At 39.6% G+C, this 22,781-nt stretch overlaps 1 protein-coding gene across 1 annotated transcript in view; it reads left to right on the top strand.

Annotated features, from left to right (window-relative positions):
- LOC121522363 (nck-associated protein 5-like) overlaps positions 1 to 22,781 on the top strand; it is a 124,791-nt gene that overhangs the window by 55,808 nt on the left and 46,202 nt on the right. The window contains exons 5-7 of the mRNA XM_041806610.1: positions 5,645 to 5,713; positions 9,231 to 9,269; positions 9,964 to 10,083. Of these exons, the coding sequence (XP_041662544.1) occupies positions 5,645 to 5,713; positions 9,231 to 9,269; positions 9,964 to 10,083 (228 nt within the window). The remainder of the gene's footprint in view (positions 1 to 5,644; positions 5,714 to 9,230; positions 9,270 to 9,963; positions 10,084 to 22,781) is intronic.

Raw genomic sequence — 22,781 nt, 5'->3', positions numbered from 1 at the left:
ATGCCTACATTAAGTAAAAGATGACTAAACCTGTCTTATATACTTTGTGTAGTTGAGGTTTTACAGTATCTCAAATATTTCCAATAGTTTTTAAAGGCAGAGAAAATCTTAATTCTTATAGATTTAACTTAAAATGTCATGTTAGACTTGACAAACTCTACATGGTAACTGTTACATCCAAGACTGCTAACCATGCAAGTGCATAATGGCTGCTATCACAGACAACATCTGTCTATACATTCAGGTAAAAGTCACCAGTTAACATGGTCGCTAATTAAACTGAAACACTGGGGCCGCTACATCCATGCATGGATAAAAATATTAGGGAAACGGGATGCAGATGGTGTTTCCTGTGGGTTCTGATGCTGATCGTGATCTGTCTGAGCTGATGTTTGTTTACTGTTTATTATTAGTATTAATTATGTTAGTTTTAAACATGAATTATTGTCATATTCACTGTTGCCATGTTTGTAGTTTACATCCCACACATCCATGACCTTGAAACCAGATGGACTGGCCAGGTTTCTTGTCTGTCATCAGGGAAGATCCATCATGCAAAGCTCCAATCTGAAACGGCTATTCCTGATCTGAGAACAGACCAGACCAATCAGTATCAGTTGAGGAGAATGGCTGAAGCTAGAGGTGGGGTTTAGCTGTAATGAAACCCCGCCTCTAGCTTCAGCAATGACTGCCGCTGTTGTAGTGATCAGCTTGGATGTAGCTATAGTATAGTGGCAGTTTTAGCAGAACTGGACCCATATGGGCACTCTCTGTGCCCATAAAGACATGACCTAATTTTTTAAATAACTTGTATATTTCGGTTTAATTAAGGATAGTAATGTGTGCATAATTAAGGGCATGGCTGGTATGACTGCAAGCCGACACAGTGTAGCTGTTTGTCATGAGACTCATCTCAGCTCCACCTAAAGCTCAGACGTGCTTCAGCATGGCATGGTATTCAGTATAGTTTGACTCAAATGTCCATTTGAGGTTAGGAAAGTGGGACAAGCATTAGGAATGAATGGGAATGGCTAAAAGTTAGAACTTTGAAGCTTTAAATGGATCTATCCAAGGCCCAGGCTTGTACATGCTCCTTGGATGGCATGTCCACATACTTGGTCGAAGTGTGCCTACCTATCCTGTGCCCGATCATGGTGGACATCATCAGTTCCTCCCTAAGAACTGGAACAGTCCCCCCCTGCTTCAAATTGGCCTGAGTATCACCCATCTTCAACAAGCCAGGTTCAGACCTGGAAGACCTCAACTATATCTAACAGACCAACCTCCAATGTTCCATTCTCAGCAACAACTTTCATCTCTACAAACCCTCCAACAGGGTCAGGACCACACCACAGCACTGAGACCTCCCCCATCAAAATCACTAACTTAGCTGTTAGCTCAGATGTAGCTGTGGGAAAGCGGCAGTTTAATCAGAACTGGGCCACATTCCTTTTTAAAAACAAGAGCAAAGGCTACACTGGAAGCTTGTCTTGGCAGAGAAGATGTTTATGCATGTCTCCTGATTGGCCTTGGCATCAACAATATTCATCAAGAAGCTCCGCCATTAACACTGTATGGCAGCAGTAGCCTTTCAGCTCAAGAGTAGCGCATGGGCAGAATGTAATTTTGTCTTGTCACTCTGGTTGGCCCGCGATGAATGTGACAGACAGAACGTTCCTCCAATCACTTTTGGAGAATTTTTTGAAAAGTCCTTCCCTTCCAAAATGCTTTCTAAGGGAGCATACCTTGTTTGGAGGAGTAGGCGGAGCTAATCCTCTACCCTATTCGGCATTACAACAGGCAGCCCAGATAATTGCAGTAGAATTAAAAGTAGCTCAAAAATTAAGAATGTTTTTTCTCCACTTTTAACGCCTGGTGCAGTGTAAACAGCTCAAAACATGGACTAGGTATCATTTTTCATGCAGAAATCACTTCTTACCCCCACTCTGTAGAGAACCGATTCAATGCCCAACAAGTACAGCCGCCAATCTGGCTAGAAATATATTTTTTAGATAAACTTATCTCCAGTTTTCAAAGTTCAGACTCTGCCTGAGAATCATCACTCTGCCAGTTTTCTTCAGCATTACAGTAGCTAGATCAATGGATTCATAATGATAAATAAATCTGGCAAATGCAAATAGTTAATAGTTGTTAGATAAAATGTATGGAAAACAATTGCATGCAGCTTCTGTCATATTCACGTGCAACTTCTTCAAAAGAGTGTATGGATCATGATTAATATGCATGAGTCTCAATAATTACCAGCTTAGCTATTTCTCATTATTGTAAATGGCTGAACATAATTTCAGGGATTTTTTTGTGATATTTTTATTCCTTTGGGGGTCATTTGTGAGGTACTTAAGAAAGGTGCAGAACCACTCTGTCATTAGAGATGGTCTTTGAGAATAAAGTGCTGTCTTAAATTACATCAATTTTCTTGTCTAAGCTGTTGACCCTGGTGGATTCAGAGTATATTTTGTGGTTTTATGCCGTTGCCTCTTCATGGTGGCTGCGTTTATTTCAGCCACATCTGTAATTAAACTTTAACGCTGAACTGGTGAATCATTACCAGGCTTTACTTTTCAGCCATTTTCCCACTCTTTGGTACTTTCCATAGCATGAAAAATGAACACATTTGCTCTAAGAAGCACAGAGGTGTTATAAATGATAAATAATGAAAATAAACTGAGCTTGCTGTGCTTTTGACTGAGGAGAAGTCACTGACTCCTCTGAAGCACAACGTGATATTCAGTGGAAGTTTACAGCTAAAGCTGATTGATGTGACACTCGCTGCAGATCAACCGTGTTAACTCTGCAAAAACAAGGATGAGAGAGCACGGCCATAAACACGCCAAAAAACACTTAGATCCCTGGAAATGATTTAGTTTACCATTCAGGATCATTTTGTCAAATGCTATGTATTATGCAGATGCAAAAACATTTCCTTCACTTCCGTAATTAATATTTTATCCATAAAACCATCTTTTATTGACATGCTGAAAGATTTTTTTAATTGCAATCTGCTGCTCAACATGTTAGTCAACCCTGCTCATTTGTTCATTTGATGTTCTGTCTCTTCAGTAGTGAGTGTAAGCTCACATGGCACGTATTGTTAACATCTCAAACATTTTAAAAAGTTCAAACTCATAACTTGGACTTCCCTGACCTTTACACACGAGCTTTGAGCCCTCAGGCTGATCTGTGGCCTTTTAAACACCGGCCAAAGATTCCTGCTTAGAAAGACCGAGTCAGAATTATCAATACTCCTCTGTGGTGAGTTGCCATCAGCATCAGGATCCAAACAGTTCTGTTCAGTGCTGAAAACCCCTAGAAAGAGTTAAAAAACTGTGTTGTTTTATTTATAAGTATCTCTACCCAAACCTGATAATAAACAAGGCATCTAACTCAGTTAATTTTCTGAGGATTCATAACTGTAAAATCCAGATTATAGATAGCTCTGGTATAAGAGTGCAGCTTGTTTCTGGGCTTTCCTAAAGGTTAAAAAGGCCTAAAATGTCTCCCTGCATGATGATTTCTATCAATAAGAGCAGTCGAACTTCATTTCCCACTTCCTGAGACTGAATGGCAGTATTAGAATAGTGGTTCTCAAACTTTTCAGCTCATGACCCCCAAAATAAAGGTGCCAGAGACCAGGGATCCCCACTGTACCAGAAGGTGCTTGAACACAACCATGCACAATCAGGAATAGTCATGTCAGACAAGGCTGCCCAAGAGGGGTGATATGGGACAGCTTTCGGGGGTCCAGCCAGACTGGGGGACCATGGAGGTCAGCAGAATTATAAAGTTAAGCTGTGATATCCATATTTTATATTTAACCTGAATTATAACCACTCTAATCAAATAAACAAATATATATTTTTTAATCTTTTGTGCCATCGTAAATAGCCTTCTTAGAAATGTAAACCCCTTTTTTAAAAACAGAATTAAAAAGGGTTAGAAATGGCAAAAAAAAAAAAAAAATGGTGGAAAAGGTGGTGAAATGTGATTTTGAAAGAAGCGGAAATGGGTTAGAAGTGGCAAACATTAGATAAAATGGCCAAAATAAACAATTAACTTCCAAAAATGGGTTGAAATGGCAAAAACATGCATAAAAAGTGGCCAAAATGGGTTTAAAGTGGCATAAATGGGTGGAAAATTTGGTGAAATAGGATGAAAAGTTGGTTTAAAGTGGGAAAATTGGTTAACTGAGGCAGAATAGTTGGCAGAAATTGGCAGGAACAGGTTAAACTGGCAAAAATGGGCATAACAAATAATCAAATGTGGTTAAAACTGTAAAAATGTGTGGTCTTGCAGTCCAGCCAAATTGTCTGGCAAATGGGTGTGCAAACTTTTTTTCAGTGAAGATACCATACAGAAAAATATAGGGATGATTGGCCCACTTTGATATTCCACTTCTTTGAAAAATCCAATGCATGTTGATATATACAGCTTTCCATTGACGGCTGTTAAGGCAGATGGCCAATCACTGTCAAGGATTTTGGGGTGGCAAATCAGATTTCAATGCTGATGCCTGAGGAAGATTCATGCTGATTTGAGCTGCTGTCACCCTTTTGTCTTTGTTTATCAGGTTATCTTCTTTATCTTGTCAATATGTTTATTATTCAAGTTGTCATTAAAATGTTGTCACAAAAAAGCATGTCAATGAATCTTGTCAAAATGTTTGTTTACAGAGTTGACAGAGCAGCACTGCCAAAAGTCAGAATTAAGATGTACCACTCAGTCAAACACAAGATTCGTGCTCAAGTGCAGGCAATATTCCAACTTATTTTAAGAGTTTGCTGCAGGCCAATTTAAAGTGAACATGGCACGGCCGGCCCAAAGGTTGCCAGTTGGAGACCCTTAATCTAGTGCGGCCGAGGGACGATAATGTTTAAAATGAATTGAAACTTTTCTCATGTCTGTGGTCTTACTTGTTTTAAAAAAATAATTAATTTTAGAACATAGAACATACCTCAAACAATCATATTCTGTTTTAAATAAATATGCAACTTGTATCACACACCTGAATCTCTGCAAGAAAGAGGTAAACCTCCTTTCATCAGCTGAAAGTTCAATAATGCAGGTCTGAACCCCCCTCAGGACCTCTACCCCCTCTGTCGATGAACCCTGCTCTCTCCTGTGATTATCCCTCCCCTCTGTGAGTTTCTCTGTGAGTTTGTGTGAAGCTGTTGTTCATCCGAGTAGCCTGCAGCACTTAAGAGTGAAAACATGCCATCTCAGGTAGCCAAGCCTTTAAGATTTACTGGATTAATCATTTCAGTGGAAACTCACCTCCTGAGTTCTCAGAATGGTTTGTGTTCCCTGCAGTGCTGATCCTCTGTCAGTAATTGAATTTAGCAGTGGTACCTGAAGGGAGCCTGACAGACAGAGTGCAGGCCTGCAGGGTGAACTTTGGATGTCTGAAATTTAAAGCATCATTCATTTAAGACCATCTTTTCACCTGAGAGCTCCAGGTGGAGACGCTCTACAGCCATGTGTCTTTATATCTCAGTATTTATAAAGAAGAAATATCATTTAAAGACACACTGGCTCATTTGGTTCAAATAATTTTTCCATGTATGCTTTTGTAATAAATGAATGAAGTAATTCATGCAGTTTTTCTGTCTTTGTTTGTTGCGTTCAGGCGGAGAACTCTGCTCTGTCGATGGAAAACGACAACCAGAGGAAGCAGTACGAACGCTGTCTGGATGAGGTGAGTATTTCTGCTCACACAGCAAATTCTAGAACAATGAACAATGAATCTGGATGCAAATTAAAGAAGGAACAATACATCTCAATGCAGAATTTATGTAACTCACCTTTTGAACTAGGAGTTTGGTGAATCCAGACTTGACTCAAGCTGTATCTTGAATCGATAATGTTTCACACCAGCCAGCATAGACACATCTCCACCTTTTATTCAAACACTGTAAACATAACTTACACCAGTAATGCAGTAATCAGTGTGACAGGAGAGGGAGAGGATCTAAATACCCTGGACACCATTGTTTCAGAATCAGATGTTACCAGACGTGATTAAAAAATCTTTAAAAAGTTTAAACATTGACTTGAGCCCTTGTTCCACATCTTTTAATAACAGGAAAATATAAACATAAACAGTTTCAAACATTTTTTGCATGGATTTATTTCACAGTTATCCCTACTCAAATAGTGACTCGAGAGTGTGGATAAAACTCATGCCAAGGCTGGTCAGGACTTGGGAGAAGGGCAAAAACATCTTCTCCACCAGGAAAGGCTTTCTGTATTCTTTGCTCTTGTTTCAATAAGGAAATGCTGTCTATAGTAGACCTGATAAACTCAAACCAAACTCATGCCAAAGCAGGTCAGGAGAAGAGTGAAAACATCCGTCTTCAGATGTATACAGGTACATTTCAATAAATTAGAATATAATCAAGAAGTTGTTTTATTTCAGTAGTTTAATTTGAAATGGAACTCATATATGTATTAATTACTCTCGGACTGAATTAAATCAAAACATCTGCAAAGGTTTCCTGAGCCTCTAAATGGTCTGTCAGTCTGGATCAGTAGCCTACACAATCATGGGGAAGACTGCTGATTTGACGGATGTCCAGATCATTGACACCATGCACAAGGAGGGTAAGACACAAATGTTTATTGCTAAAGAAGCTGGCTGTTGACAGAGCACTGTATCCTAGCACATTCATGGAAGGATGAATGGAGGGAAAAAAGGTGCACAAGCAGCAGGGATAACCGCAGCCTTGAGAGGACTGTAAAATGAAGCCCATTCAAGAACTTGTGGGAGCTTCACAAGGGGTGGACTGCAGCTGAAGTCAGTGCATCAAGAGCCACCAAACACAGACGGATCTGGGACATGGCTACAACTGTTGCTTTCCTCGTGTCAAGCCACCCCTGAACCAGAGACGTCAGAGGCATCTCACCTGGGCTAAGGACAAAATGGACTGCACTGTTGCTCAGTGGTCCAAAGTCCTCTTTCAGTTGAAAGTTAATTTTGCATTTCATTTGGAAATCAAGGTCCCAGAGTCTGGAGGATAGGAGGAGAGGCACGGAATCCACATTGCTTGAGGTCCAGTGTAAAGTTTCCACATTCAGTACTAGTTTGGGGAGCCATGTCATCTGCTGGTGTTGGTCCACTGTGTTTGATCAGGTCCAAGGTCAGTGCAGCCATCTACTAGGAAGTTTCATAGCACTTCATGCTTGCCTCTTCTGACCAGCTTTATAGAAATGTTGATTTCATTTTCCAGCAGGACTTGACACCTGCCCTACTGCCAAATGTACCAATACCTGGTTTAAGGACCACGGTGTCCCTGTGATGGAATGGCCTGCAAACTCTCCTGGCCTAAACCCCACAGAGAATCTATGAAAAAGAAGATGCTAGACACCAAACCCAACAACGCAGAAGAGTTGAAAGCTGCCATCAGAGCAACCTGGGCTTCATAACACCTCAGCAGTGCCACAGGCTGATCGCCTTCATGTCACACCACATTACTTGCATTGTTAATACATGTAGAAGGAGCCCCAACCAAGTATTGAGTGCTGAACATGTTCACACTTTTCAGTAGGCTAACACTTCTGTGTTAAAAATCCTTTTTTAATATTCTAATTTTCTGAATTTTGGTTATTCATTATCTGTAAGCCATAATCATCCAAATTAAAGGAAATAAATGCTTGAAATATTTCAGTCTGTGTGTGATAAATCTATATATGAGTTTCACTTTTTGAATTTTACTACAGCAATAAATCAACTTTTTGATGACATTTTGATTTATTGAGATTCACCTATATTGCAAATGTAATCTTAAGATATGACTTTAGATGATGTTGTTTTTTTATGTTATCAGATAATGTAATTTTTGAGGTTACATTTTACAAATTTTGAAAACTGAGTTTTTCCCCTTTATGTATAAGTGAGAATATAGTCTAAAGACATGAAATGGATCTTTGGTTGTGGCTTTTACTGCTGACTGGCATTGCATTCATGTAGGCTGTGCGTGCACTGCTGGCATGTCAGAGAAGTCTACTTTTTGACAGCAAGCACCAGAAGGATAAATTCTTGCTGTAAGTGAGGATATTAACCATCATCAATGACTGGAAATCAGAATAAAAGGAGTTCACTTAAATGATGAAGAAATGAAGAGACTGAATGAATCAGTTGTCAGCTTCTCCAGATAAGTGGCACATGCACAAACGCCAACTATTTCTCCTCATGTTAGTGAAGTCCACAGAGGACAGGAAGGAGAAGGGAACATCTTTAATTGAAGTGGACAGACAACAGAGCTCTGGGCGATGTGGGAGGAGAGCTGGAGGGCCGAATGTCAGCGCTCAGGAGGATGGACTCTCAGCACGTCTACCTGTTCTTCTCTCTTCTTTTCTCCCGGACGACTCTTTGATTGTCTCTCCGTCTCGTCCCCTGTCCTTCCTTCAACTCTCTCCAGCTAGCGAGTCCGCTCCACTTAACTTTTTAGAAGCTTTCACTAATGGGCTTGTTACTATGGAGATTGCTGCCCGTGAGAATTTAACATAATGGTTGAGGACTGAAGAGTTTCAGACTTTCAGCTATGGGATTCATTTCTGCTCTCCTGCTTTCAGTCTTATTATGCACATTAATCTTTTTGGTGGAAAGCATTCAGAAGGCTTCCTGTCATGGCCTGAATGAGCTGAAGCGAGTCGTTTTGATAGAAAGATGAAAGAGGCGAAGGGAAATCATTTGGCAGCAGACAAAAGTGGAAACAGGGTTATTACTCCAGCGTCAAGGTATAATGTTTGCTTCCACTCCTGAAGTCAAAATAAGTGGGAAAGAAGGCATTTCTGGTGATTCTGCTACAATAAAACTTTACAAAACTAAACTTTTTCCTCGAAAAAGAGCTGAAAAATAAGATACATGAAGGAGAGTAAACACTTTACAATAAGAAAACCCTTTAAAAATGGATTTTTATGTCCTTATTTTGGTTTATCTTTGCTATGAGGGTGAAGTTTGATATAATAGCTGCAGGCAGCTGCTGTGTGATTCCTCTAAATCTGACCGTGATGCAACACACAGTCAATTTGTCCTCACTGCATTAAACATGCTGCAGGATTCCCTCTGATGCTGTTTGCTCTTGGACATTTTCATTTACAGTCACTCTACATCTCAGAGCTGCACACAAAGTTATAAAATTTACTTTTCAAGTACCAACTTAACTTTCAACAACAACTTAGTGACATGATTTTCTTTATTTTCTCTCCTGAAGGTGGCGAATCAGGTGGTCCAGGCCCTCCTCACACAAAAGGTTTGTCTCTGCACTTTTGGAGCATCATTGATCCTGTCAGTAAGATGATCAGTCTAAAGCCTGGCACACTCTTATTTATTTATATTTTAATTTCCAAACAGATTTTATAATGTGAAAGATTCAGAATATTTGAGGAGCAGGGGCAAAAGTGGCAAAAGTACCAAAAAGGCCACTGCTGTGACGGGCACAGCACAAAAGTCGTCACAGTTATAGTAAAATTACGGAGAGGATTAGGGCAACTGAAAAAAAAAAAAAAATTAAGATAAAAAAGTCAGAATTCTGAGATTAAAGTCAGAATTTCTTTAAAAAGTCAGCATTCTTAGATTAAAGTCAGAATTCTGAGATTAAAGTCAGAATTCTGAGACTAAAGTCAGAATTTAAACAAAGTCAGCATTCTGAGATTCAAGTCAGAATTCTGAGTTGAAAGTCAGCATTTTGAGATTAAAGTCAGAATTGTGAGATTAAAGTCAGCATTTTGAGATAAAATCAGAATTATGAGATTAAAATCTGAATTCTGAGATTGAATATGAAATAGTTAGAAGTTATAAGCTTCAGGACTGACTTTACTTTTAATGTAGACTTCTGATTGAGATTGAATAAATCAGCCCTACAGTGCAGCAAACTAGCAGCATTATGATCTGTTTCTGTTAAACATGTTTAATGACGGTCTTTTGTCCCCTTGGATGCCATCTAGGACTTAAAAGAGGAGTGTGTGAAGCTGCGGACACGTGTGTTTGACTTGGAACAGCAGAACCGCATCCTGAGCTTACTGTTTCAACAACGTGTCAAAATGTCCACGAATCCTGTCTCCCAGGTAACGACACACAGCAAGCTCACACACACATCCACCTGCTCTGCTGCAAGGCTGACTGAATTTTACATGAGCTGGGCTCTTCCTGTAAAGGTTACTCACTTTAAAAAAGGAGCAAAAGTGAGAGAGAAAATCCACAAACATGGCCTTAATTTGAAATGTTTGGATTACAGTTTTACTGTCAGATAACGAAGTTAAAATGAAGAAATTCCATGCTTTTATTCCTCCATTCTTAACCAAAGTTGTAGTTTGTGTCAGACTATGCTTGAGTGCTCTGTAGGTCATTTACCAAGCATTACAGTAACTACCACTCTGCTTTTTATGATAATCTTAGAATTAGGTTTCACAGTGAGCCAGGCTGATCTAATCTAAAAGTGACAATGACAGAGTCTGAGATAAAGCTGCATATTTCTTTAATTGGACACTTTCAGCTACAAGAAGTTACAGATAATTGGTCAGAGTCTGTATTACTATACTTAATGAGATAAACTGATTTTGGTATCTGATAAACAGAGTCTGTAGTCTTCATCCCCACTAATTACCACCAAGTTTGTCAAGCCCCACCCTTCTTGATTACTGTTGGACAAAATCTCTTGTCACCAGGCTTTTTCTCATTCGAAACTACTGAAAATAGCCCTGGCACCCCTCTCCAGACAGCCATCATGAAAAGACCAGTTTGTCTAACCAGAAGTAGGGATGTACGCGGTTGAATGGTGGAAATTGAAAACGATTGATGGAATGTGTAAATAATCATCCAATCAGAAAAGTAATTTTCAATCAAAAGTTGTAAAGACTCTTCAGCCCGTGCAGCAAACGGTCTGATACTGCATGCAAGTATGTGTAGAGGAGGAGGACAAAAAACAGGAGAGGCAGGTGTGACAGAGAAGCAGAGTTACACGGTGAGCATGAGAGACGTAAGTGTGTGAGCTCCATAGAGCAGGGCTGTCCCTGGCCAAAGTGAGGCCCTAAGCAGACCCTGATATGAGGCCCAACACTGCCCCCCAATGAGATGTCTATGTTGTTGAGTTGCAGCTGTGAACACCCAATTTCCTGAAGTTGCTCTTCAAAATAAAAGTCTTCAATAATGATTCACATTGGAGGCTTCTGTTGTGACAGACTTGGCAGGAATAGACCATGTCTATCAGCAGATACTTTACTAAACTATAGCATCACAATGCTAACAGACAGGAGGGATTAAACAGTTGCTGCTTTGAGAGAGACAAAGCCCCAGTCTGCCTCTTTTAATCATCCAGGACTAAAGACAAGTGAAGTATGGATAAATGGTGTTTTTTTCTGCTGCATCTGGTTCAAGTGAAAACTAGACAAGCACTCATGCTATTAGCCCACCGCTCATGCTATTAGCCCACCCCCTGACCTTATGTTGGCCTTATGATCACAGTGCAGCTGCCTGGCTCTGTGCCAGAGCACAGACAAAGCCCGTTTTGTGGCTCAAATCTCTGTTATCATGCTTTAGAAGATCCATAGGCCACTGGGGCTGATAGATTTGGGAAATTTACTTCACAATGAAAAAAAAATCAGCATTTAACAGTCTGTTAACTTTCAATGAATGCAGTGACATCAGCTTACAGCAGACTGTACTGAGATGAACTGCTTAGGGATTTTATACATCGCCGTAGTGTTAGAGAGGCGGGGTCACGTGGCCCACCCACATATGCCCTGCCCATATTAAACCCAGCCAGGAAAGATGTGAAAAACTTTTTTAACGGTCTAAATCCAAAATTCAGTCACATATGGATCTAAGTGTTATCACATGTTTACAGCAGGCTTATTCAAACATATCTAGTGTGTTAAGACACAAATTTTGGATTTAACTTTGCAGGGTCTTTAACTGCACCAGTGAACATTCAGAACATACACAGGACAATGTATGAAATATGTTGATATGATTTAAAATACAAGACACTTTACACAAGATGTGGGAGTGGGCCCAGAGATTGAAAATGAGATTTAAAAAAAAAAAGACACTCGTTTAAAAATGAAGGAAGCAAAGACATTCGATTAGGAGAGTAAAGACAAAGCAATAAGCATTTTAGCACTTAATATGTCTCTTCATAGCACTGTTTGTATGGTTTTGTTTACAGTGTGACTGATGCTAATGAACACAAATGTTCTTGTTCCACCTCTCAAAGAGATGTGTTGAACAAACAAACCGCAGTTCTATTTCCCTTCCTCTATTCTGCAGCAACAGTGGAAATCCAGTGTGGCAGCACCTTGTAAAGATTAATTTTCCTTTAACCTATTCCTCCAGCAGCCGTTTGAGCCTCAGGTTTGTTTGTGTAACCTTGCTGACAGGCTGAATTTGGCTGCTTTGATCAGTGTCTGACAATAATGAGGCAGCGCTGCACGGTGACGGCTGAATAATCACATTTTTAACTGATGAAAATCCCCAGAGATCTGAAGTATGTTACACATGAGAAAGGTCCATTGATTTGTTGATTTGGTTTGTGTATACAGAAGAAAATTTCTGGACATTTCATGACAATACTGAGGCCTCAGCAAGCGAGATCTCTCATATCTGAGTAATAATTTTTCTTTGATTTCACCAATCATTAATTATGGACCTGTATATAAATAATTATACATCAAAACAGAATAAAAAAAAATACAAATGCGTGTTTTTTGCTGATCACAACAGCAGCAATATGTTGCAATGCCCAGAAACTCTTGTGGTGAAACTTAAAACATGAACTTTAAAGTCAGCTTGCCGACCCTGCCATAAATAATTTAGGTTGGTTCATCCAGCTGATGGACAGATGATTCCTCTTTACATTCTGAGCTGAGCACTGAAGGAAAACAGGACAGGATCAAGGCTGTAATTGACAGAAATGTTGTGTTACCAAACAGCATGAGTGTCTGACTGTCATTGCACCAGCAGGAGTACAGACTTTTAGTTGAAGCCAATTATGATAAAATGGTAGACTTAAAAAGCTGTGCTGTTAAAGAACTAAAGACAGTTTAAGGAGTGATGAGTAATTATCTTGACTCCCACTGTCGGAGCCCACAGGTGGGTGTCGGGGTGAAAACATTTAATGTTAACTTTGGTGCTGATTGTTTGCTAAAGTGAGCTAATGTTTGGAGCTTAGTGATAGGTCACCTGAGCTAACTTACACCATATTTACTAATGAAATCTCATGAAACGCATGAAAATTCTGCCATCTTATCTAAACAACCTTCCTCAGAACAAAGCCTACTACTGCAAATATATGACTGTGAATTAACAACGTGACCCTGTTTATTCAGACTCTCAGTTAAATGTCAGCATGTATAATCCTTGTTTTCAGCAGAAGCATTTATGCTCTGATACATATCGTCCTCCTACGAAGACAGAACTCCTCTCTTAGCAGAGTCTGCTGGTTTGACCTTTACTGAAAAGGTTAAAGAAGAAGGACAGTGAGTCCTGTTTGGCTCCACTCGCAGCATACTTAATGATCCGGTCTGGGAATTCCAAGACTTTTCAAGAACATTTTGATAAAGCTGGAGGAAAGAATCTACAGTTCATTCAATATTGCTGTTAATAACCAGATCTGTCGGTATTATCAAAGTGGTCCCCTGGAAACAGAGAGCTGCAGTCTGTCAGAGGAGAGGAGTCATGCTGAGAGCTCAACAAGCAGGGAGACCTTTAGAAACCAAGAAACATCTCATCTGCGCTCTGCATAATGATTACGGCTCTAACGGAAATTTAAGAGTCATATTAACAGACTGGGAGTTGTTAAGAAAAGTTTGGCTGAGATTCACTGAACAGTCTGGTTATACATCAGACTATGAGTTTTCCTTCAGTGAAGAAAGAAGGAATATAGTTAATATTAGACATCTGAAATCAAACATTTTATCACCCAGTTACAGTATTTTTTACAACTGAGCCATTCCTTTGCACATCTTAACTGTCAATCCAACTTTACCTTAAAACAAACAGGGAAATGCACCATTTGAATAGGACTAACCCATCAGTTACGATGAGATTAAGCTCTGCAATCAACCCATTTTATATTTGTGTGCTATAATTAAGCCACTATTGTATGGGAGCACCTGGATGCTACTCACCTTAGCAGGTTCCTGCTCTCACAGTGAAAAAAAATCACATCTCAGTGGACAAGTCATAAGTCATCACCTTGGAAAACCAAACATTAACTTTTTTGGAATACAATTTACCAATTCTGTTTACTTTTCTTAACCATAACAAGATCTTTTTGCCACATTTAGGCTTTTGATCTTCCAAAAATTGCATATTTTTTTCAAAATACAACCTTTTTTTCCTGTTGGGGAATAACATACCCTAAGCACAAGACAAATTCCAAATCAGAGACACAATAAAAAGAAGTTTGTTGAGAAAATCTCTTAGTTTACCATTGTGGACCATGTTTACCATTGTGTAGCATCCCCTCTTCTTTTAACAACAGTCTGTTAAAGTCTAGGAAGTGAGGAGGCTTGTTGCTTGTTGAGTTTTGGGAGAGGAATGTTCTCTCATTCTTGTATGATGTAGGATTTTACCCACACGCCAGTCCTGGGTCCTATTTGTCAGATTTTTCCTTTAATGGTGCTCCAAATGTTTTCTATTGGTGAAAGGTCTGGACTTTAGGCAGGTCGGTTAAGCACCTGGACTCTTCTACTGTGAAGCCATGCTGTTGTGATGTATGTGGTTTAGCATTGTCTTGCTGAAATATGAGAGGTTGTACCCGAAAGAGTCGTTGTCTGGATGGAAACATAAGTTTCTCTAAAACCTCTATCTACTTCTCAGCATTGACAGTGCCTTTCCTGATGTGTATGCTGTCAGGCACTGATGCAACCCCATACCATCAGAGATGCAGGCTTTTGAACTGTGCACTGGCTGGTTGGTCCCTCTCCTCTTAAATCCACAGGCCACAGCATTTCCAGAAAGAATTTCAATTTTTGATTCGGTTGACCACAGAACAGTTTTCCATTTTACCTCATTCTATTTTAAATGAGCTTTGGCCAATATATATATATATATATGTGTGTGTGTGTGTGTGTGTGTATGTGTATATATGTCTTCTTCTTTCCATGACAGAGTTTCAACTATCAGTTGTGGATGTCACAGTGAACTATGTTGACAGAAAGGGATTTCTGGAAGTGTTCCTGAGCCCATGCAGTGATTTCCAGTGCAGAATTATGCCTATCAATATTGGAACATGCGCATCCATTATTGACCTTTGGCCTTGTCCCTTGCACTCAGAGATTTCTCCAGACTATCTGAATCTTTTCATGATAAGATTCATGTAATATTCAAAGTCTTCACAATGTTTCATTGAGGGGATTTTCTGAAAAATTTTCACTATTTTTAGACACAGTTTTTGCAAATTGGTGAACCTCTTCCCGTCTTTATTTCTGAGAGACTCTGCCTCTCTGAAATCAACATAATTAGTAGCAAAATGCTCCTCCAGCTGTTTTTAATTAGTACCACTTTCTTTTCCAGCCTTTTGTTAATCTGTCCCAACTTTTTTGAGATGTGTTGCTGCCATTAAATTCAAAATAAGCTAATATTTTTATTGAATGATAAAATGTCTCAGTTTCAGCATTTGATATATTGTTTTCATACTAATGTCAATAAGATATTGGTTTTTGAGTTTTGCAAATCATTGTAATCTGTGCCTCAACTTTTTGGAATTGAGGATGTACTTGATTTATTTGATTCACAAATCAAGACACCGGATAAAGTGACTTCACATTATGGATGTTGAATTGCAGATCTTTCTGCATAATTTAAATGTTTCATCAGCCATAATTGAGCAGGAAAATAATGTAAACAACATGACATTGCTGTCAGCATTATCCCTAAAACAAGCCTTTATGTACCAAACACTGCCCTTAAATCAAATATTCACTGTTTGAGTTTTTCCATGAGGCTAAACAACCGTAGGATAATTATCTCCTGCCTTAAGCCTGAATTTTAGCACATTTTTTACTTTCGTTTCTAGTTGAATCAAAAACAGAAGTTATGAGAACAAGCCTGACATTTTAATTACTTATTTTAGTTTTAGTCATTCTTTCTGAGAGAAGCTACTGATCTGATTTCCTGCTGTGCAGTGAAACCATTTTGTTTGTGTTTTGTTTCACTGTGAATCCTCTCAAGGTTTAAGGTTTCAAGAGAAGTTAAGATTTTTTTAACTCAGTGATTTGTTCAAACAACAAGGCCAGCACCTGCTCATGCTGCAAATATCAAGCACTTTATCCACCTGTTCATCTCTGACCTTCCTCGGGTGCTATGAATGCTGGTCTGATTGCACACAATAGATTTATTAGGAGTTTTTTTTTCCTGTCAGAGCTGCCTCAGAATCAATGAAACTGCGGGCCATAAAATCAAACTGGTTAGTTGGAGGAAGCCAACACATGCAAAGTTTGGTGGTCATTTATTTTTTTGACAATGAGAAAATGAGTTTTTTGTCAAAATAGTTTATGCCTTTATTGGCACACATTGTTCTTGGAGTGATTTTGTTAACAACTAATACCTTTTGGTTAAAACAAGGACATTGATTCATGCTTTATTTGGGGCATGGCAGATACAGCTGTAATGATATGTCAGTTTATCAGTAGGCTCAAGACGCCACAGCTCCACCTCTTTATGCTGTTATTTTATTGGTCTAAAGTTTGAGACTGTTTTCAAGATGATGGATTCTGCAGATAGGACTCAAAACCCCCTCCCTGTAACTGACTGATGCCACTCAGGCTTTGTCCAACATTTCCCACTGTTTATAGATGTAAAGGTCACATATATTACCCCTTTAAGACAAGTTTATATTGATCTCTTAGGTCCCCAAAACATGCCTGTGAAGTTTGTACTCTAGTATTGGAGTTTTGCATATTCAGCCCTGCTCAGAACGAGCTGTCTCTGTGTCTTTAAATGTTAATGAGCTGGCTGACTCCGCCCCTCTCAGGAAATAGATGTGGCTCTCCTGATCCTCCTTTCAGCTGCCAGCTGAGAGGAGGATCAGGAGAGAAGGTCAGAACTTTCATCCAAGCCGGGAAGGCCAACCAAACCTGGGGGGTGGGGCTAACTCCCTACATGACATCATGAGGGGAAAATCTGAGAACAGCTTGTTTCAGCACACATTTTCTGGAAGGTGGAGAAAGAAAGGGGGTAGGGAATGGTTTTTTGTTGTTTCTTGGGGCACATATTTTTGTTAGAGATGCCTGAAAAAGTGTATTTTGCATAATATGTGAACTTTAATTCATGAAACCTTTACATTTTCTCCCTCCCTTCCTAGCTCATCATCCTTACATGGATTAATTGTTCTCCATACAAAGTTTCAGATACCTGCTCTCTGCATTTAGACTCAAAACAAGAGGAAACTGCACTGATATGGATATGTTTGTGCCTGATTTTCATTAGCACTATGCTCTGTGAAATAGACCTTGAGACAGAGCACATAGCCAGAGCAAATGATAAGCAATTAGCGGCTTCAATCCATCCTGGGTGAATTAGACCTTGTGTTTCTTTGAGTCATCTATTGACTTGTTTTCTTCAATAATTTCTTTTTGCAAGCATCAAATATTCTCCAATCATAGGAGGTTAGTTTGTTATTGATGTTATCTAACGTGAGTCACTGGTTTATAATTCCTATGTGTGTGTCTTTTTTTACCAAATGCTGTGAGATTGGATTGTTATTTGTACACTGTGATTGCAGCTTTGAAGTCTTTGGGTTTTATATTAAACAGTGCATTCCTCTTGTCCATCTCAAGGTAATCAAAGGTAGGAGAGTTTTCTTTTTTCATACCATCACACCAAAAGACCTTTTAAACTTCAACTGAGGCTGATGCCCTTTAATGGAAACTTTTAGTAGCTTTCAAACCAGTTCATGGTGTCTTAATCATCTCTCTATGTGGATTAGGTTCACTGTGACAGACATGGGAGGACTTCAGGTCATTGTTCCTCACTTTCTGCATGATTGTCTCACCTGTCTCAGTGATGAGCGTCGCCTCTGAGATGATGAGTGGCGTCATTACCACAATAAGAGTTCATGGCCTTTGTGCTTTTACTAAGTGGGAGCAAAGAGGCCAAAATCCATCAGCATCACCGTTCCGCCATGGCTGCAGAGAGTCCTTGACAAAAATGAAACACAGGTCACATCATTGTCCTCTTCAGTGATTGGAGATAGAGCGGTTCAGATCAAAGATGTTACTCTCTGACTCCATATCAGTTTGTCAGGTAACTCAGAGGTGATTATGGATAAATTACTGAAATGGAAAATATGTTCCTCACTGAAGTTTCTGCTTGTTAGACTCTTTAATCACTGTGAAAGCACACCTGCTCCCAGTCACGTCTGCTGACTATGAGGGAGGTTAGTGCAGAGACTAAACACCTCATTACAGCACACACAAAAGATGAAAACAGACGAGGATCGAACAAATTTCCCGTCTGATTTTTTTCTGTTAAAAAATTACCGACAGGTGAGCACAATTGAGGAGCATGAATAACAAAAACTTTCACGCTCACAACCACCTGCTCTGCCGGGGGACACAACAGTTTCCAAGGATACTATTCACTATTTTAACTCAAGCATTTTCGACTAGGTGTAATAAATAACAAAAGACTCAGAGCACAGTTACATCCATCTGCTCAAGAGAAGAAAACATTTTCATTTTTTTTTCTTTTAGCAAATCAGAGAGAGGCTGAAAAGCTGCTGTCAACAAGTTAAAAAACCCAGAACATTTTTTTAAATAAGCATCCAAACACAACCTTACATAGCCAATGGGTCAGTCAGACTCTATATTTGTCATCAGGCAGATCCATCTTGCATAGCTCCAGTCATAAACGACTGTCGGAGTGGTCCAGTCAGTGTCATTTGAAGAAAATTAAACTGTAGCCACAGGTAGGGTTTAGTTGTACTGTAAGCTGATAGCAATGGCTGCTGCCTGTGTAGCAGTGAGCTCAGAATAGATGTGATCAAGACCAGACATTCACAAAGTCTGGGTGGGTTGAAATGGGTTTTTGGGTCGCCAATAAGTTTTCATAATTTCTTTGCTACATCAATTAATGAAACATTTCTGTCTGCAGCACACATTATAGCCATATCAGGGATCTCCACCCTACAACATTCACCCTCTCCACCACAATAAAATACAAAACAAAGCTCTTCCAGCCACTGGATAGCAATGAGCTAAAGTCATTATGGTTTATTAAAAAAAACCGAATTATTCAAGACTTAAGCTGCTGAAGGCCCAAGGGACCAAGCATTCAAAGAAAGCCTAAGTGATGGAGGTAAAATAGAAACAAGAGGTCAGGACCAGATTGAGTCCAGAATTAACGTTATCCAAGCTAGCACTGGCCATCAGCTCAACCAGCCTGCCAAGGATGGCGCAGAAGGCAGACCTGATAGGCAGTAACGTACGGACAACGATGATGACGACAATGGCTTGTACCTTCAAAAAAAAAAAAAAAGTGGGTTACCAGAAAGAAAGTTTGAGAAATACTGGTCTAGACAAATCCAGTGAAAAAACAGAAGTTTACCAGCCACCACAAATCAGCCTCAGGATTCATTTATAGTGACAGCTTTTATCAGAACTGGATGTTTCTTTATTACAAGAGGAGCAGAGAACCACACTGAAAGCTTTTGTTGGTGGAAAAGCCATTCATGCCCTCCTCCAACCCCTGAACCTTCCTCTAGGCCTGCCACTGTACTTTCACTGTCCAGCAACTGTCCGAGGTATGGTTTTTTGATAAGACTGCTCTTATGAGGATAAAACCATGTGGTTCACAGTCAGACCATGTGTTGTATATTAAAGGTTGGGTATTCACCCATAACTGCTGCAAGTTTCCAATGAGTGGCGTCTTTAATTCACTGATAGCTACTGATAAAAGTGCACGTGTTTTTGCTAAGGTTTCAGAAAACGATTAGCTTAAAAGTTGAGCAACTTTCTAACAGTGTTAATTTTGACAGCCATTTTTAATTATAATTTCATTTTTGTCTTTAGATTAAATGCCCTTTATGTTTAGTCACATTTTAGTAATTTCTACCCTTTATAGTTTTAGTCTAGTTTAGTCAACAAAAACTCGAAAACATTTTGTTGTAGTTTTAGTCCGTAAAAACCCCTAACATTTTAGTCTTAATTTCTGTCCAAGCGTTTATTCTCTTGCCTAAATCTGGTACCAAGTCATGGTAGTGTGTTCTATGCACTCTGCCAAACCTGGGGTCCCTGCTTTCTACAGCTGAGAAGCAGATTAGCTACAAATGCTTTGTAGTTTGACACATTTACCCACAGTGGAGAAATGTCATGGATCTGAGTGTCTGACCAAAACTAAAGTAAATTTTAGTCTAGTTTTAGTCATCTTAATGAAAAGTAAACTTACTTTTAGTCAGTTTTAGTCATCTGTTTTTGAAAAATCTACTTTTGCCTGGTCTTAGTCTAGTCTTTCTTGTGTAAAAAGAACATTTGTCAGTGTCAAAGAACATTTTTAGTCATAGTTATAGTCAAAGAAATTAACGCTGCTTTCCAAAAAGCCCCCACAAATTTATATGCATTTTCCTTTCTTTTTTTTTTTTTTTTTTTTTTTTAAGATTTATTTTTGGGTCTTTTCGTGCCTTTTATTAGATAGTGGAGGACAGTGGATAGACTCGGAAACAGGGACGAGAGTGGGGTGAGACATGCAGTAAAGGGCTACAGGCCAGACTCGAACCCAGGCTGACGCATACATGGTGCGTGTCTTAAACCACTCAACCATCTGCACACCCTGCATTTCCTTTTGATCAGGAGTCAGGGGTTTTGGGACATCTTTGGCTCACACTTTTGTCATGCTCAAATTTTCATGTAAGATTTGCCAAACTGTCTCTTTATCAATCGGGACCATTTCTGCTATCATTCTTGTACTGAGTGGTCAATTATTTTGAAAGATTTGTTCAGTTTTTTGAAAATTATCAGAAGTTTTAGATTTGCATGGGCATCCAGAGCATTCATGGTCTTGGACATCCTCTTTGCTTTCACAAAATCTTTTGTGCCGTTTAAACATATTTGGCTGTTGTTTAAGCGTATCCTTTCCCGATGCCTTAGCAAAAACATGCACTTAAATCAGTAGCTAGCGGTGAACTAAAGACGTAATTTACTGGAAACGAAAGCCAAAACACATCAGCACTGGACTGGCGCATTGCATCATTTGAAGCACTTCCTCAACACACACCAACAGCAGAGCATCACCAGTTAAACTTCCCATCAGCCACTGCATTAGGTGCTTGATACCAAAGGGAAAGGCCTCCCTGCCTTGACAGGTAAGTGAAAAAAAAATAAGAGCAGTGGTATTTCACCAATAGCTGAGGCGTCCTGCCTATTCTACACCTCCAACAAAAGATGGCACTATATTTCTTTTTCTGTGCCCTCAGGCAGCCTCAAACAGAACTGCTCCTACGGCAGCCAAGATGGACAATACAGCTGTTATCTGTGACTGGTGGTGTTGGGAATACAGCAGTGGTCTAAACTGCCTTGTTGCTGCACATCCATAGGCATCTGCTAATAGAAAATAATGGGGGCGATTGATTTGACGTGCGTCAGACGGCGCTGGTGTGTTTTGGGCTTTACGGCAGTTGTGCATGAATACCCCACCTTATAACACTCTGTGAACGACGTGGTTTTATCTTCATAGGCGCCATCTCATAATTTAAATGCCATACCTCGTATACCTTGTAGAGGCATTGCGCCACCAGGTGGTAGTTCTAGTTCCTAATAATTTTTTTGTGCTAAAAGTGTTATCATTTGGAAGGTGCATTGAATTTTTGCATGGCTCCAATCTTCTGAATTTGTCTGTTGTAAAATTGTTTTGCCCAAACAGTCAGTTAAATCAACCATAAAACCACTTTCCATTAGTGAAACTGCAAAGGGTTAACTTGGTGTGTTTTAGCTGAGCCAAACAAACAGTCTAGAAAACAGTCCAGATATTAGCTGTAATAAAGCAGCCAAATGCTGGGTTTATATTTATGTAAGCTCCATTACCGTCAGTTCCTCATTCCTCCCAGTCTTCCTCCTCTCTTAATCCTGTATTTTTGGACTTGTTTGACTGTAAACATCAGCATTATCTGCCTGTTTCCCTTTACCAAAGAGTCATTTGTCATAATGTTATTGAAATGCAGCAGCAGAGCGATCCTCCAGAGAGCGAGACCCTCGAGGTTTTATAAAGCAGCAGGTGTTTCTCTCCTCAGATAAACTCCCTGTGAGGGCTGCAGTCAGAGATAAAGACAAATATATAATAAAGTCACATTTATTTTCCTCTTTGATGTGATTTAAACAGCGTTTAATTCAGTTTCTCTGTGAACTGCTACAGCAGAAGCAAATATGCTAAGCTTTTTTGAAGTTTCTGATAGAATGGAGGATTTTTCTGTCGTTTAACATGAAGATTTACAACAGAAAGAAGACAAACATGAACTGTGTACACTGGCCTCTCACACATGTAGTGTGAGGATACACACACCTAATGTTTGGCTTGCACTTATGTAGATCTTGCACTTGCCCTATTAAGAAAGTTTTATTGCCCAGCCCAGTCTCAGCTATACCTCTGTATTTCTCTTGAATTAAGTCTTCCTTTTCAACTCTCCACCATGCCTTGCTCGCGCAGCCTTCACTTCCACCTTTCCCTCCTCTCCCTGCATCTTCACACTGAAGTGAACAACGGTGCTTCGAGTCTGAGCTCAGCCCAGCAGGCAAAACACAGTGAGGGCAGAGCAGGTGAAAGTGGCATGAAA

The sequence above is a fragment of the Cheilinus undulatus genome, linkage group 15 (assembly GCF_018320785.1).
Source record: "Cheilinus undulatus linkage group 15, ASM1832078v1, whole genome shotgun sequence".
Classification (NCBI taxonomy): domain Eukaryota; kingdom Metazoa; phylum Chordata; class Actinopteri; order Labriformes; family Labridae; genus Cheilinus; species Cheilinus undulatus.
This window is presented reverse-complemented; position numbering and strand designations above follow the sequence as displayed.